The sequence below is a fragment of the Scleropages formosus genome, chromosome 4 (genome assembly GCF_900964775.1).
Source record: "Scleropages formosus chromosome 4, fSclFor1.1, whole genome shotgun sequence".
Lineage (NCBI taxonomy): Eukaryota > Metazoa > Chordata > Actinopteri > Osteoglossiformes > Osteoglossidae > Scleropages > Scleropages formosus.
In genome coordinates, this window is record NC_041809.1 from 35,609,626 (window position 1) to 35,626,145 (window position 16,520).

At 44.1% G+C, this 16,520-nt stretch overlaps 1 protein-coding gene and 1 long non-coding RNA gene across 2 annotated transcripts in view; one reads left to right on the forward strand and one right to left on the reverse strand.

Moving 5' to 3' along the window:
• The window catches only part of LOC108934149 (A disintegrin and metalloproteinase with thrombospondin motifs 2-like), a 55,141-nt gene extending 43,340 nt beyond the window's left edge, over nt 1-11,801 (reverse strand). The window contains exons 1-2 of the mRNA XM_029251124.1: nt 11,689-11,801; nt 9,577-9,983 (exon numbers count right to left, since the gene is read on the reverse strand). Of these exons, the coding sequence (XP_029106957.1) occupies nt 9,577-9,983; nt 11,689-11,773 (492 nt within the window). The 5' untranslated portion in view covers nt 11,774-11,801. The remainder of the gene's footprint in view (nt 1-9,576; nt 9,984-11,688) is intronic.
• A 282-nt stretch (nt 11,802-12,083) lies between these two features.
• LOC108934389 (uncharacterized) lies at nt 12,084-16,132 on the forward strand. The gene is made up of 3 exons (XR_001966128.2): nt 12,084-12,409; nt 12,783-13,117; nt 14,974-16,132. It is a non-coding gene; the product is annotated as an uncharacterized LOC108934389 (long non-coding RNA).
• Nucleotides 16,133-16,520: the final 388 nt, after the last annotated feature.

Below are 16,520 nucleotides of genomic sequence, written 5' to 3' on the forward strand. Positions count from 1 at the left end.
TTGAAGGCAGCTCTGTCGCCGGCGGCGATCAACAATAAGTTCGGCTTCATCCGGCGCCAACAACCGTCTTCTGACAAACCATCTTGTATTACAAGTGCAACATAGTCTAGTCGTTACAGCATGAAGGTTCTCGATTCTGATACCGTTGAGGTGGAACGACCTCCCCCTCTCACTAAGAACTGCTGAATCTCTGTCCACATTTAAAAAGGGTCTTCAAACTCACCTCTTCGAGACTCACTTCTCCCTTGATCTCTTAAGTTCATGTAAGGTGTAAATGTTCATGCACCATAACCTTAAGATGATGCCGGAGATGTTTGTCGATGTTTGAGATGTTTATCGCTTTGGAGAAAAAGCGTCTGATAAATGAATACATGTCAATGTAAGTGTGTGTCCAGTGCCTCTTCATCAACTATTGATTTTTTTTTTGGGGGGGGGTGAATAGGGGTTATAGAAGAAAAAACACACAATATACAAAGCAGATAATCCCTCATAACAACCAAGTGCTCAGATAAAAGGTAAAGGTCCAATTAAGGAAAATTATAAAGCAATAATGTGTACATTAAGAAACAGTACTACAAAAACAGTGTAGAGTAATAAAGGAGCTGCATAGAAGAAAGTTAGGTATAGGAAAAGAAATAAGAAAATCTTAAAAACCCTTATCCATTTTGAGCACAATTCTTTGTAGAAAGGATGAGGGTAAGGTGGTGTGTACCAAGAACTGGATATGAGAAACGTTCATTGTGTTTGTAAAATGATCAGGACTTCTCTGTTTGGAAAAGCTGTGATTACTCATTTCAGGTGATGCTTTTCTCCGAAGCGAGTTACAATGTCGACATATTTACAATTATTGACCCATTTATAAAGCTGGGTAATTTTACCGGAGCAATTCAGGGTAAGTACCTTGCTCAACGGTAATAGAGCCGGAGGGGGGGATTTAAACCTGCAACCGTTGGGTCTAAAGGAAGCGCCTCTAACCACCACACTGGAAGGGTCCCTTTTTTAACGCATCTATGGAAACATGACTGTTACTGTCACCGTACACACAGACGGTGGTAAGATGTACACTGTCTACCGCGCTGTCTGTCGATACTGTGACGGGTGCTTCTGCAAAAAAACAAACCATCTTTCAGCAAGTGTCCAGCGGTTCCTTCACGGCTCAGTTGGACGGATGAACGGACACACATGGGAAAATTCTGGGCCCTGGTCAAATAGAACCGAGGGCTGAACCTTGTTTCTGATTAGCTTTGATTCTCTCCAGCAGCACTTTCAATGAGAAAGTAATACATCACTTTCTCGTTTAAGACCATTTCAAGGCTCCCTACTTTCCTCAGACATCTTGAATAGTTTTATTTCAGCTATTTCAACAGCGTTCGTTTGAGACCAATACGCTTGCCTGTCAAAGTACCGTAAAACTTAAACTCTCCCTTTTAGATAAGTTTTTTTTTAAAAATTACACATGTTCTATTATTGTTCCTATAACTTTAAGCAACTTAAATCAGTCCACTGATCACCAACTCAATTTGACTATGTTTTGGGATGGTTTTAATATCAATATTGAGCAAAAACATTTTTTCATAGAAATTTTCCCCCAAGGCGATGTACACGTTAACACCACACATACAGTGGGTACACTAGTGTAAATAAATACACAACACACACACACATTGTCTGAAACCGTTCGTCCCATGCGGGGTCACGGCAAGCCAGAGCCTAACCCGGCAACGCAGCGTGTAAGGCTGGAGGGGGAGGGGACACACCAGGAAGGGACACCAGTCCATCACAAGGCACCCCAAGCAGGACTCGAACCCCACACCCACCAGAGAGCAGGACCCAGTCAAACCCACTGCACTACCGCGCCCCTGAAACTAATGTAAATAACGTAAGGGAAACACACTTATACAGTATGAACAGCCAGTCAAATGCTGCCTCAACTCACAAAAGGGCAGACAGTCTAACAAGTGCTACAGTTTACCAGGGTACACATTCTCTCCTGAAAATGCACCAAAATTAACAGACTAGCAAAGTGACGGATAAGGAGCCCATGGTGACAAACATCATCTACAGTGTGCCATTGGAACCTTGAACTGATACATACATACGCACATTATCTGAAGCTACTTGCCCCCGAGCGGGGTCACGGTGCGCTGGAGTATGCCCGGCGGCGTGGGGTGCGGGGCCGAGGGGGGAGGGACGCACCCCGAAAGGGATGCCAGTCCATCGCGGGACACCCCAGGCGGGACTCAAACCCTAGACCCACCACATAGCAGTACCTCAAGTACCAAAGTGCTGAAGGATTTGCTCCTTTGTTCACAATTTTACCATTATCTAAATGAAAAGAATGGAATAACACAAAGAGAAAACGTTAAAAGAGCAAGACAGCCTAGAAACTGTCAGCCTGGCGACAGCGACATTTTTGGAAATGTAGTCTACATTTATGAGACCAGCATGAGAACTTCTTAAAGTTGTACCTCCAGTTGCTGTCCCTTTACTGTGGTCTTCTTCTTTCTTTAAGACTTTATTCGTTAAGTATCAAAACCCATCGGTTGTGACTTGTTTTAATGAATTTAATCAACGAAGAATCGTCGATCAATGAATGGACGAGCACAGCGATTGTGCAGGTCCATCAAAAGAACTACTGACACACATCAGAAAAAAACTCATCCTTACTACGGCCAAACCGGAGTGGCACGGTGGTACAGCAAGTAGCGCTGCTCTCTCACAGCACCTGGGTGGTGTGAGAGGGCATGGGTTTGATCCCCACTCAGTCCGTGGGGAGTTTGCATGCTCTCTCCATGTCTGTGTGGGTTTCCTCTGGGTGCTCTGGTTTCCTCACACAGTCTAAAGACATGCTTTTCAGGTTCCCCCATAGTGTGTGACAGAGAGAGAGTGTGTTTCACTGATGTATGGATGAGTGACCCAGTGTAAGTCACGTGGTGAATAAGGTGTGTGGGCTGGTAACGCTCCACAAAGTTCATTGGCAATTGCTTTGGAGAAAAGTGTCTGATAAATAAATGTAACCCAATTAAGAAACACGGCCTGCTTATGACACAAGCTTGTGTATTACATTAATTTAAATAAATAAATGTAACCTAAAAAAAATGAAGCATTTGAACTTTTCTCCAGCAGAAGTTCAGTGGAAAGACAAGAATACAAGGCTTGGACTCATATACCTGACATCAGAAATCAGCAGTCAGAACAAAGCAATAAAATCAAAGGCTCGGACCGAAAAAGCAACAATGGAAAGCAGCAATCAGGGCTGGAAAAAACGCGCACCCTTTCCAACATCCTTCCACAAATCCTTTTTTTAGGCCTCTAACTGCTGTGGCTTTTTCGTCTTCGTGCAACTCAACCACGTCCGTGGGTCTCCCACCTCACCACCGAAACAGGGTAAACACCTCGCTGTTGTTCTCGACCGGTCACACTCTTCCTACTGCTCCTGGCATGATGGACATCCGGGAAGGACGGTCTGACATTACTTTCCTCTCGATACGAGCGCACCACACGGTGCAGGGTCGCCCAGACTGTCCCGCGGAGCGCTAATGAGCGGAATTCATCCTCAAACGGATCGGTCGAGGTGATGCTGACGACACCGTGGATCTGGGCTCCGCAGGACCGAGCTTGGGTACCCCTGACGTAGTGTACTGACTGTAAAGTACATTTCGCATTTTAACGTTCAAATCCCGCTCGACCGCGCATGGGACGTCTTTGTTTAGCTACGCGCTTATAAAAACCGACTTTTTTCGCCCGCTTGTTTACAAACGCAAAGCCCCAGCCAAGCGAGCACAACTTCAGACAAAAGCAAGCGAAACCATAATTCTAAAGCACTCCCTCCCCTGGCCCCACAAGAAATGCACGGGCTATGGGACTCCTGAGCAGAAAACCCCAAACTCCCTTTTCTCCTTCCGTCTCCAAGACTTCTGAACAAAACACGGCCAAGAGAGGTATCGTATTACATGCTGTAAACTGTCTGCTCCAAGAGCAAAGACTCCTCTTTACGCCAACCTTCCAGCCCTCGCACATGCGCCGTGCTGCTTCGACTAGGAGCCTTGCACGGTGACTCTTTCCACCGTAAAGTTGTTTGCTTTGTCTGCGCCTTGCGTTCCACAAAACAGCCGCCCCTTGAATCTAAACCAGGAGCTCCCTACCACTATTTAGAGCAAAACGCACTCAATCTTCTAGAACGATCTTTTTCATGGAATATGTGGAGCCAGTCTCAGATTCCCCGGTCCGTGGTATTGCACCGACGGTGATGTAACACTTGGCCGTTCGGCCGCTAATAGGCCTTATGTTGTACGCCCAGGTCAAAGCTGCGGCCGCTCTCCGCGGGATTCTTCCAAGCAAGAAAGCACAAATCAGCGATCTGAGCTTGTGGCACGATGGTTATCGCACGTTCAGTTCCCAGGATGGGCCCTGCTGCCGTGACCTCGAGTTACGTAGGCGGATTCCTTGAGCCGCTTAAGGTAAACGCCCGAGCCGAATTTACGGACAACGGTGCCCCATTCTTTCTGCTCTTGCAAGAATTTACTCTTTCTGATGCAAATCCTGACAAGGGTGTCGATGACAATAAGCACAAAGCCAGGAGGAGCTGGGTTTGGTCTCTGTCAAGAGCGCGGAGCGTGGAGAGCGGGAACGGGAGGGAACGGCCGACAGCCAGCCGTGACCGAGAGCCGCCACCCCCGCGCTGTGTCAGTCGAAGAGTGACAGAGAAATGAAACAGAAGCTAACCACACTATGAAAATATTTTTTAAAAGTTGCCCGCCAAAGCGCGACAGGCCGTGTAAAAATACCGTATACTCCCTCTTATTTATCTGAAAGTGTTTTATTGGCACCGGCAAAATATTTGCAGTTCAGCTGATGCTGATAGGTACTTAAACTGATGACAGCATGGCAGCAGAGCAGGAAATGCTGGTGCCTTACCGTGAGAGTGGATGTAGGTTCACGCCTGGCTCAGTCTGTGCGGTGTTTGCATGTTCCCCTTGTGAACAGCTCACTTTCCTTTGGGTGCTCTGGTTTCCTACCACAGTCTAAAAATATGTGTATTTGTGACTTGATGGGGGTTGCAAAAGTGCATAGGGAGTGACATGATGTCAAGTATTGAAAAGCGGATACTGCAAGTAGCATGTTTAACACTATAAGCTGCCTTGGATACCAGTAACAGGTAAAAAAAAAAATATTAATAATACATCATTGCTGATACTGTATTACAGCAGTATTATGAACGCATTGCGTAATAAAAACATTGACAGAGTTCATAAACTTTTTAACAGCTAATTTTGGCAGCTTTTGTCATAACAAGATGTAGCAATTTTATTTCAGTAATTCACCAGTCTTCAGGGCACATAAGATAAGACAAGATAAGACAAGATAAGATAAGATAAGATAAGATAAAATAAGATAAGATAAGATACTTTATTGTCATATTTACCGACATATAGTGTCCTATATGGCAAAGGTTGGGAATCATACTATGACGGAAGTTATAATTTCGATTTGTACGACCAGGACATGTGTTAAGTGAAGTCGCTGTCTCTCCTGTCTCCATACACGGGACAAGACTACCGATCTTCTTCAGAATACCACATTTTTTAACAACCAGGCCAGACTATTTCTCTGGTTCTTAATCTATGACAGCAGAGGGAGACTCGATAAGAGTCTAATTTATCTTTAGGACCCGTAACAATTTCATGTTTCTTTACTGTCCCTGTGTTCCCGCGAAGGTTTTCTTTTTTCTCCCCTCTAAAATGTGTACGGATGCCTGGTGTTCCCTTGCTTGGGAGAAGGCAGCAATGCCCCCGTGGACACCTGACACATTTACACTGCCAGGCGAACAGATTCTGAAAGGAGTGACTTCACAGCGGACGCAATCCTAGCTGAGCACAGCGCTGCGGTTCGAGTTCAGAGCCCGTGAAGCTGTCTGTGGAATGCACACATGGTAACACTTGTGATATGAAGCGCAGTGCTGCCTGCTGTAGAGAAGGGATGATCTGGAAAAAAGTTAACTCTGGTATTCAATCTTTCAGTGAAGGACAGCTCTGGAAACTATGGCCAATGACTGTTATTCAGCTGCAGAGAGATTCCAGCAAAGGCAGAAATCTCCCCAACACCACTACACCCGTAAATCAGCAGTACTCTCATGTCTCCCCCGTAGAGGTGCTCCGTGACAAAATGATTTCCTCATTCCAAACCGACTTATTCTGCGATCCACGGTTAGCAATAAAGCCCAGAAAGAAGCATTCGGGAAACTCTACGCCTGAATGAAGCAAATCCACTTTCTTCATAGTAAAACTGACTAAAACAGGTGTTTTCATGCAGACGTCCCTCGATTTACAAACTCTTTTTATCTGAAATTTTGGTTCAACGGCTCTTGGCCTTAGATAGCAAATTTTGATCCACAGAACAAAAATAGAAGAAAAATTAAAAGTGGCACGTTGCACGAGTTTAGCGCAACTGCAGTTGGGTAGTGTAGTTGGAGCATCTCCATCAAAATCGCTCTGTCTCTTGGTTTCTTCGCAATGTGAGGGTGTTGCTTCAATAGCGGGACAGTATGGGATGTGAAATTCCATCAGAGTGTTATTTAAGGGAACGATTTCAGAGACAGCAGAGCAATTGGCAGGAAAATTTTTGCTGACGCTCTTTCGGATTATGCACGAGCATTTTAGCAACTTTCCGCAGTTTTAGAAAGTTGTTCACAATAAACGAGACGTGCTCAGTCGATCCCTGCTTGGTTTATCGCTCATCCTGCGCAGGACTGATCAACTAAAAGGAAAAGTCGGAGTTACCCTGTGACGATATTCATCGAAGACAAAGAAGAAGAGAGAGAACGACGCTGTTTTCACGCTGCTGCTTAGTATTTGCAGAAAGTGCCGAAGCTACACTTGATTTTAAATTAACAAAAGGATATGGCTACATGTAGAAAAGAATAAAACGTTCTTGTAGCTGTGTTGCTCTTATGGATGGCCCTCATATGAGTGATGATTTATCATAGTGGATGTTGGACTGCCGCTCACCGCACTGGCTTACAGAGTCTTCCTCTAGTGGAAAATACCACGTTTCTGGGAATGATAGGTGCTTTAACCACAGCCTTAACCACAGGTACTGCTGTAAACTGCAAAGAGTGAAACCTCACATCCAGCTTCTCAGAAAATCTTTTTACGATTTACTGCATATCTTTAATTTGTCCTCTCCAGCATTCAACCACCATTTGCATGTTTACACCAAACAAAATGACATCTCCAGTTTTAATACGGAATGAGTACAAGAACACACTTTATCGGTGAACTAATTCTGGGAAACAGGAAACAGTTGCTGACCACATCTGACTGATTTAGGAAAGATTAAAAACTCTTTTGCATTCAATTTATTCTCCAATTTGTCAAAATAACATTGTATAATGGGCACATTTCCAAAGCACCATCAGTTCATCAGATGTTACTAAGAAGACAGCAAGTTAATTTGCCTCGCTATGTCAAAAGAATGCAACTCCTGCTTGCAGAATTGCAAGTATTACAAAAAGCCCTTGTTTTAATACGTACAAAGAGTGCATGAAAGGCATCGCAATAACACCAGCAAGGTTGCCGTCTGTAACCGAATTTGAAAAGCATTCCAAATTAAATATCCCGCTACAGCGTAACCCAGCACACACACAGTCTGAAACCACTTGTCCCAAGCGGGGCTGCGGCGAAGCGGAGCCTAACCTGGCAACAAAGGGCGCAAGGCTGGAGGGGGGAGGGGACACATCCAGGATGGGACACCAGTCCATCACAAGGCACCCCAAGCAGGACTCGAACCCCAGACCCGCCAGAGAGCAGGACCCCGCCAAACCTGCCACACCCCCACACCCCCCTAACCCAGCACAGCCACAGTAAAAACAGCAAGGGGGGGGGGGGTTATTAAAATTTCTTAAAATCCAGCCCAGGTCCCCCATTCTCATTTTTAGTGAGGAAGGATTGTTCACCTTAGAAAAACTTTTCCTTCAGCACAATGTCAGCGAGATACATTTAATAAGACGTTTGCGGTTACATAACACCGTACTATTCGGTATATAAACAGTACAGTACACAGTATTATCTGCATACCCATACTGTTATGTGAAGGAGGAAACTTAATACTTTCAAAATGTATCTGCTCTGCAGAGGATACACAGCCAGCTACCCTGCCCAGCCAGCCATATGGGTTGAAAGATGGTACATTTTCAGTGAAAAATATCCCTGAACATTAGTTATGACTGATACATTTCCAGGATGTTGCTACCAAGACAGACATCAGATTAAGTTATATCCTGTATCTATGCCAAGCCTTGATTTTAAAGTAGCACAGAGTTTAGCTGCACAATTTATTGTAGCAAAGAGAGGAACTGACTCTTAGACCTAGTGCCTGCTGGCTCGAAGCCCACCTAATGCTGGCCGGTGGCATTTTTAAAGTAGTTCTCAAAAGTTAGTGTAACGCCAATTATTTAAATGATGAATGAGGCTTTCTGACTGCTGCGCCTGTAGATCGACCCGTCCGTTGCCCATTTCTCCTAAGACTGATTCTGAAGATGGCCCAAAGCCAGCAGAGTTTCGTTTATATATAAATTTCCATTCACTCAGTAGACACTTCCAGTGGTCTTCTACAGCCTCCGCTATTATAATAGCTGAGCAAACAAACTTTCAGCATGAAACTTGAAGGAAAACGATCCAGTCCAAGTCCTGCTGTTGGATTCTTGCGCAAGGTACTTACTCTTATTCGCAGCTGTAAAATATTCACTTACAGCGTGAAACATTAAGCGGTGATAAGTTTGAGCTAAGCAAAAAAGTCACCATTCACCTCTAACTTTCCACGAAAGAGCAAGATAAATTGTTTTCAATTTGCGTCTCTCCATGCAAATTTTCAGTGAACGTAAGAATTAAAATCAACATCTTTTAATATGGAAACGACCGTCAATAATTTTCTTTCTAATTTTGTTTTCTTTAGTTTTTACAGTATTATTTATTTTCTTAAATGGATTATCCAGGGAAGCATGAGCACATGAATAAAACAATATATTTTTACAGCGTTATATTAATTGACACAAGTCACTGAACTGAGGTGAAGTATTGTCCTCATATTGTCATCAGCTCTTCCCCTTCCTAGTATTTGAACATTATTGAACATCGAACATAACATTTCAGCCACAGGTTCCTTTGCATCTGCTGCCTGTTACCCATAGCTGAGATTTTAAATCATAAACTCTACTGACGTTCATCAGAGATTTAAAAACGAGCAAATCCTTTCTGCATGAACTTTAGGAAAAAAAAAAAAAGGTTTTACAGAAACAGATTTAAAAAAAAATCACTTATGTGCCTTATAACTATATTGCTTCAGGAGAAGGGCATCTTCTAAGATGAAAATAAGAATAATACCTGGATACCATGGCAGGCTCCATTCCTCCTGGGACCGTTGACGAAATGCTGCTATAGATGCACTGTGACATGTCAAGGGAAGCGCTGTGGGGCTTATAGGGCCCCAGGCATCCTGTGTGTATGGCGTGCGCCAAGGGCCAGCCGAGTGCAGCAGAGGAAAAGAGTAGCTCAGAATGCAAAGGAGCGCACAACTCACCAGGCCATCGCAGTTGCTGATGGCAACAGATGTTCCCTGCATGTCGGTGACATCACCTACGTAGAGGCAGTCTGCGAGCAACGGCTCAGAGCGTGTGCTGTTCTCCTCCCACCACTCCACCCTGGCCCCAGGGGCCACGAGGCGAGAGTTCAACCGCAGACGCAGGTGCAACTCCCGGCCGAAGACGGTGACGTTGTAGAAGGCCACATCCCTGAGCCGGGCGGCGTGGTCTGCACGGTCTGCACGGTCTGCATGGTCTGCCCGCTCAGCTGCCTCCCTCCTGGACCGCACGTGCTGTGGTCCAGGAGTCCAGTCAGCTGACACGCCGTGCGACAGGAAGCGCCCTTCGGCATCCGTGCTCACCGGCGTCACCAGGTGGTACTCCTTCACGACCTCCCTCAGAGAGTCTACGTGCACACAGGTAGACGACACTTTAACACACACAAACAGTCATCTCACGCAGACAGGATTCTGAGGTTCTGCTACGGCACATGTGGTACCACTGGGAATCCAACTCATTCAGACACGCTTTTTGGGATTTTCGGAAAATAATATTTGTATAACTGCAACTGTACAGGTTGTACTTTAGGACAGAAACACTAACCGGTACTTGTTACATTTTATGATATATTGTATGTTTTAGTTACTGTTGTTACAGTTGTATATTTTCATTTATATGCAGTCAAATGTTTTCTAGACCTCTCCTTCGGTCTGCTTTCACTATATGGACTGGTTTTAAAAACTTAAACTTTAAGCACTGTAGTAGGCTATTCAGTTGTGTTTGTGGACTCGGGTGTCTTCTAAATAAATTTAAATACAGATGTGAGCTATTTCTTTGCTCTTTCAAGTGACCTGTGTGTTTTTTTTTTTTTTTTTTTGTTTGTTTTTGTTTGTTTTCTGTTGCCAGTGCAGAATAAGCAAGTATGTAAAGATCTTCCAGACAATTGCAGCACTACTAGTATCTAAAATAACGGACGGAGAAGGGAAAGAAAGAGGCTGAAAAATCGACAAAATTCTAAAATAATTACAACCGAAGCTGAATAAAACTGGATTAAACTGATACAAATTTGTACGCGTAAAATTCACAACAACTGATAAAATTCCAAAAATAGTTCCAACCGACGCTGAATGAACTGGATGAACTTTCTAAAATGCAGCTTCTACAAAAAATGGGAAAACGAGCGTCCGCTCCTGCCCTTCCTCCCTTCTCGCGGAAACACACACCGCTCGCTCACACACACACACGCACACACACACAGACACACACACACACACATTTACTTTCACAACAATTACCGCTTGTTTCATTGTATCACTTTTCAGTGTTGAGCGCGCGCTCTTTCCACACGACAATTACATCAAAAAGTTTTCAGTGCTCCATTATTATTTATAGGCGTCCTCAGAAAAGACAAAAAAAGTTTTTCAGTTAACGTTCCAAGTCATGTTATTATTCATTACCATTTCCAATAATTGATGGACAGATGTGTTTTTTTTTTCGGCGTGGCGTGTTGCTGAATTACCATATTATTTGAGGTACCTGAACGAGAGGCGTCTGAAAGCGAAGAGTGTGATTTTATCATCATGTTTGATCATTTACGGGCGCGCAGATCGAAGCGTCATGATTTTTCCGCCAATTATCGTTACTTAGGGCGACTCGACACCCGCGAGCTGGGAGCGAATTAGAGCTAAATAAATAACGGATTTGTGGCCGTCAAGTTCGCTGCACCAAAGAACTGAACTGTGTTCCCATCCGAAATGTGTGTGTGTGCGAAGTTGGTGAAGAACAGTGAAGAACACACACAAGAGGAGAAGAGTCAAGTGATGACATGGCACGCGGCACGCGGCCACTTTCGGTGCGCTCGGCAACAATCAGTGTCACGTAGAAATCATGATTGAAAGTCGGGGTCACAGCAGCTCAGCGTCGCCGCGTCGCCGCCCGGAGTCACGACACACACACACACACACACACACACACACACGCGCGCGCGCAGTGACTTCTCCGCATGAAACAACGACGAGCAGCGCTGAGGTTGCCCGCGTGGCTCGTCGGAGCGCGCGCCACACGCAGCAGCCAGAGGTGTGAGGTGCGAGTGAGCAACAATGAACACGTACCTACACTAGTGGAGATGTAAAGGCCATTGGCGTGGAGAAGGAGCCGCGCGACAAGAAGGAGCGCGAGCCGAGGCAGCGCATCCATAGCAGCCCGCGCTGCGCTCGAGACACTCTGCTTCGCAGCGGAGACACAGAGAGGGGGAGAGAGAGAGAGAGAGAGAGAGAGAGAGAGAGAGGGGGGGGGGGGGGGGGGGGGGGGGGCGGTTGGAGGGAGCGCGAGAGAGAGAGAGAGAGAGAGAGAGAGAGAGAGAGAGAGCGCGGAGACGCTCAGCAATGCGAGTGCGAACTCACCGCCGGGCTCTTTCCTTCTCTCCCTCCCTCCCTCTGTCTCTCTCCCTCCCTCTTCCTCTCTCTCTACTTAGCTCTCCTTCCTTGTCACCCCGGTCTCTTTCTGTGCCCTTAACTCTCTCCGGCTCTCTCATTCTCTCCCTTCATCTCCCTGTCCCTCCCTCTGTTGTCCGGCTTAAGTTAACTCCCTCCATGTTTCTCCTTAACTGTATCCCAATCCCAATCCCTATCTATCTATCTATCTATCTATCTATCTATCTATCTATCTATCTATCTATCTATAAAATCCGTCTGTCTGTCTCCACTACCTTCCGTTGGGTCACAATTGCTGACAGATTCAACCTTTAAATATATGCAATACCCAGCAGATTCTGACCACTTTCATCTTTCTTTATTTATTGTTTCCAGTTTCAATAAAAACCTAAAAGTGGAGGTATCCTTCAATTTATTTAAATTCAATTTACTAAGTATACTCAGTTATAATACTGTAGTACTGCAGTACTGTAGTAGCAATTTCCCTATCTATCTATCTATCGAAAAAGTACGGTTATGTAAAAATCTTGGATATAGCCACAGAAAATAAGTAAAATAAAAAAAGGGCAGGGAACAATCAGGGTGTTTTTGTCACAATTTAAAGCCTTTGCTGGAGTGTGTGCAACACTATCCCGCGCACTGCAGCGTTTAGGACTGTACACAGAAATGGTCCAGTTGGGTCTTTAGCTGTACTATGCAGAATAATTGTAGTTATAATGCTGAGCTCCTTTCATGTGGCGAGTGCAGTGCTGTTTCTGCTCCTCTCATCACAGGTTTGCTCCTTTACCTCCAGCAGAAGGCCGGCCCAGCAGTCCCCTAAGTGCTTCCAGCACTCGTCCTCGGTCTCAGCCCACCCAGCACTTGGCGCCCCAGGGTGCCCCTGGTGTCCTGGGGGTCCGGAAGCCATCGGTTCTGAGAACGACAGCTCCTTCAGTTCCCCTTCGCTGGGTTTCTGCGAACGTCGGTGACAAATTCCAGGAATAACTTCAGTTCCTGGCCTCGCATTGGACTCCTGGGATGCAGCGCTGAGAGCCCGTGTTTAGATGCACATCCTTTGGGATGAAAAGACCTAATGCGTTACCCTTTGCCATGTATCTTGGAAAACACAGTGAGTACATCGAAATTTCTTGTTGAAGAAATTCACTTTGCTCAAGGGTTTCACAGAAGAGCCCCTCCATGGACCTGAAATGGTAAAAGTCTGTGCCCATCCAGTGAGAAATTATCTCTACGTATATTTCTGCTGTAACTGCTGTTGACGTTTTTACAGCCTCTAAACGTCTGGTCTTTGTGTTCACTTCATTGTCATTGTCACGTTTCACATGTGATTATTAAAAAATACAAATAAAAAAACACTATGCAGTGTGCATAAGGATCTGAAAGGAACAGATCAAACATAATAAAGAGCATAAAAACCAACACAGCTGTGCCTGAAGAGGCCTAATGTCTGGAAACAAATTATAACTTTATTAGCAGAAGTTAAATCCAGCTGAACAGAGTAAAATGCTGAAGAAAAGATACTGTGTTAAATTTGTTATATTCTTTCAACATAATAACATAAATTTGTAAAATTTATGCTGGTGATAAGCAGGCAGATACTGTATATTACCTGTGTCCTATACACCAAAACTGTGGGATAGAATGACTAAAATACATTTCATTGACAGTTATTATATGTTATTTATGTTCATAATGTTTTGAACTCTGAGTGATACATTTTCTTGATTATCTTTTTGCTTTTGAGTGTTAAACTGGACAATAGGAAGAACAGATTGAGTGAACACAGTGAAAAGTGACTGTACAGTCAGAGTGTGTTATAGGTCAGTCTTGAGCACCTGAAGACATTTTATCACTTGGAAAATAATATTCATCGTGCATATGCTTTTTAATTTGAAGATATTCGCTAATTACAAGCATAAATATTTACGTATTTACATGTACATTTGAATTTATTCATTTATCAGACACTTTTCTCCAAAGCGACGTACATCTCAGAGAAATACAATGTCTTCATTACATTAGGAGAAAGGGAGACATAGTTGCAGACATGTGATTCTTCAGTACAGTTAATATGCTTCTTTCCTCTAACGCACCAGTGTTCATCACACGAGTAGCTGCATAAAATTTAGCATAGACGAATCCTAATCATCTTCCTACAAGTTTTTTTTGAGGTACGCGGGGGTTGGGGGGGTGTGGTGGCGCAGCGGGGGTCTGGGGCTTCCTTTCACTATATGCAACGATGTTTACCACACAAGTGTTTAAAATGAAATAATGTATTAAATTCAAATTTAATTTTTTTAATTTAAATTTTTTAATTTAATTTAAATAATAGTTTAAATTTAAAATACTATTTAATTTAAACAATTTAAAAATGAAGGAAACTCTCAGAGTAAAACCTCACGACAGAAACACAGGAAAGGGTATAATAGAATAAAGCATTATGGTAAAAAGTGAGCGTCTGCAATGCACTTAAAATGAACATCAGTCCAACTTAACGGCTTCTCTCAAGGGCACAGCAACAGGGCTGCTGGGATTCGAACCAGTGTTACATGTTGGTACCCTTAATGACTTCACCACTTGTTGTCCAAGCAGTGAATTGAGGAGGATATGAGAGAAAACCTCACACTAATATACTTTCAAAAACAAATATGCAGATTCACGTTTTGTGTTCTTGCTACTTGGATCATCATTCTCCTGGAAGTTATTTGCTATATTCATGTTATCTTCCGGAAGCAGAAAAACGTGAAACAAAAAATCCTAAATGCTGACGTATTTTCTAATCTTCTTTCTCATCCATTTGTGAAACCGACACAATGTACGTGATGCATCTTTTCGTGTTTGATTATTCAAAAACAAGACATTGTCCGTAAAAGGCGCAAGAATGTTACTCGGCAGTTTTTGCATTTTTCCTCTTTTTCTCCAAATTTAACGACAGATGGTCGCTGGTTCTCGTGTCTTTACTCAAAGGTGATGCCCACATCTGCTCAGGAGGGGTGAGGACAGCACCGCTCATGGCTTGATGCTTGATGGAGCGATGTTCCAGGCGTGGGTGAGAGACACAGTTCCACCCACATCCTGGACAGCACAGATGTCACTGAGAGCAACGCGGGTGAGGAACCCCCCAGTCACTGCACACCCAAGGGATCGTGCGCTAATTTGTGTTCTCTGGGGCTATGAAGCACACATGGTCAGCTTAGCGCAGCAGGGAACCTGAGGCTTCGCCGTAGAGCGCACAGCAATTTACAGACAAGCCACTGAGAAGATCCGTTCTTCCCAACATTTGCCAACCGAGCAGTTTGAAGCAGGACCATCTCACATTCATTTGCCGCCACCACGCAACGTGGTCAATTCGGAGTTAATTCGGATTGTGGGAGGAAACCAGAGCTCCCAGAAACAACCCACACAGACAACGGGGGGGAACATTCAAACTCCACATGGACCGAGCCGGATCCGAACCGCATTCGAAGCCCAGGAACGGCGAGGCCCCAGAGCCCTTCCCGCTGCGCCACCATGCTCCCGCTTGGTCAAGTTCGGCTGCTGCGTCTCCTAAGATGGAACCAATTAGTTTCTTTGTGCCTCCACACCCTGCCCCATCTCCACACGAAGCCTTGTTCCGTAAAGGTATCGACAAAGGAAGCATTTTGGTTACACGTGGCATCATGCTTTAATTATTCCTTTGACACTGACATTGCAAGGAAAACATGAGTAAACACAGGAAACATAATTATGAGACTCTTACCGCAGATGTTTATATTTAGATTTCGGCTGTTCTGGCCATGTCTCGTCTTAATGTGGTGGGAAGGTACATCTGAGACACGGGAGGCACTAGAAAACAATGAGGTAATGCTGAAATGTAGCACTGCAAAGCTGCGCTTTCTTCTCGGCATAATATGCAGTGCAGGTCAACAAGTTACGTGACATTATTACCGCTTTTATTTTAAGTGACGCAATGATTATGGCTTTTATACGCTGTATATACAGTAAAAAAATGAGTATATATCACACTGTAGGCTTGTTTACTCTTCATATAAACCCGGTGACTGTTCTGTATTACACAATCTTTCAAAGTCCTGAGTTCTGTTGATTTTTTCATTGATTATGATTTGTTTGCTTATTACTAAAATACCACCAGTTCTGGAGTGTCAGGTTCAGTCACAGAATCTTGCAGCCATTGGAAGGTACTAGAAAGCACTGGAACATTCTAGAAAGTACCAAAACATTCATTAGATCCTAAAAGGTAGTGGAATATTTGGTGCTTGGAACCTGGTGCCAAAATTTCCTAATTTCAAAAATGTGGAATTTTTTTGTGAAAACGTGAACTAACATGAAAAGTATGGTTACTCTACTATGGTTAAGGATAATTAATCTAACAAAACTGAATGGAAAATGCCAAAAAATCGACATAATAAAGTTTTTGTTACATTGTGTTATTTATATCAAATTTCAAGTGGGCCCTCCTGGAATCTACAACGGAAAATTCCGGGTTCTTAAGACGTTCACCAACAAATTTTCAG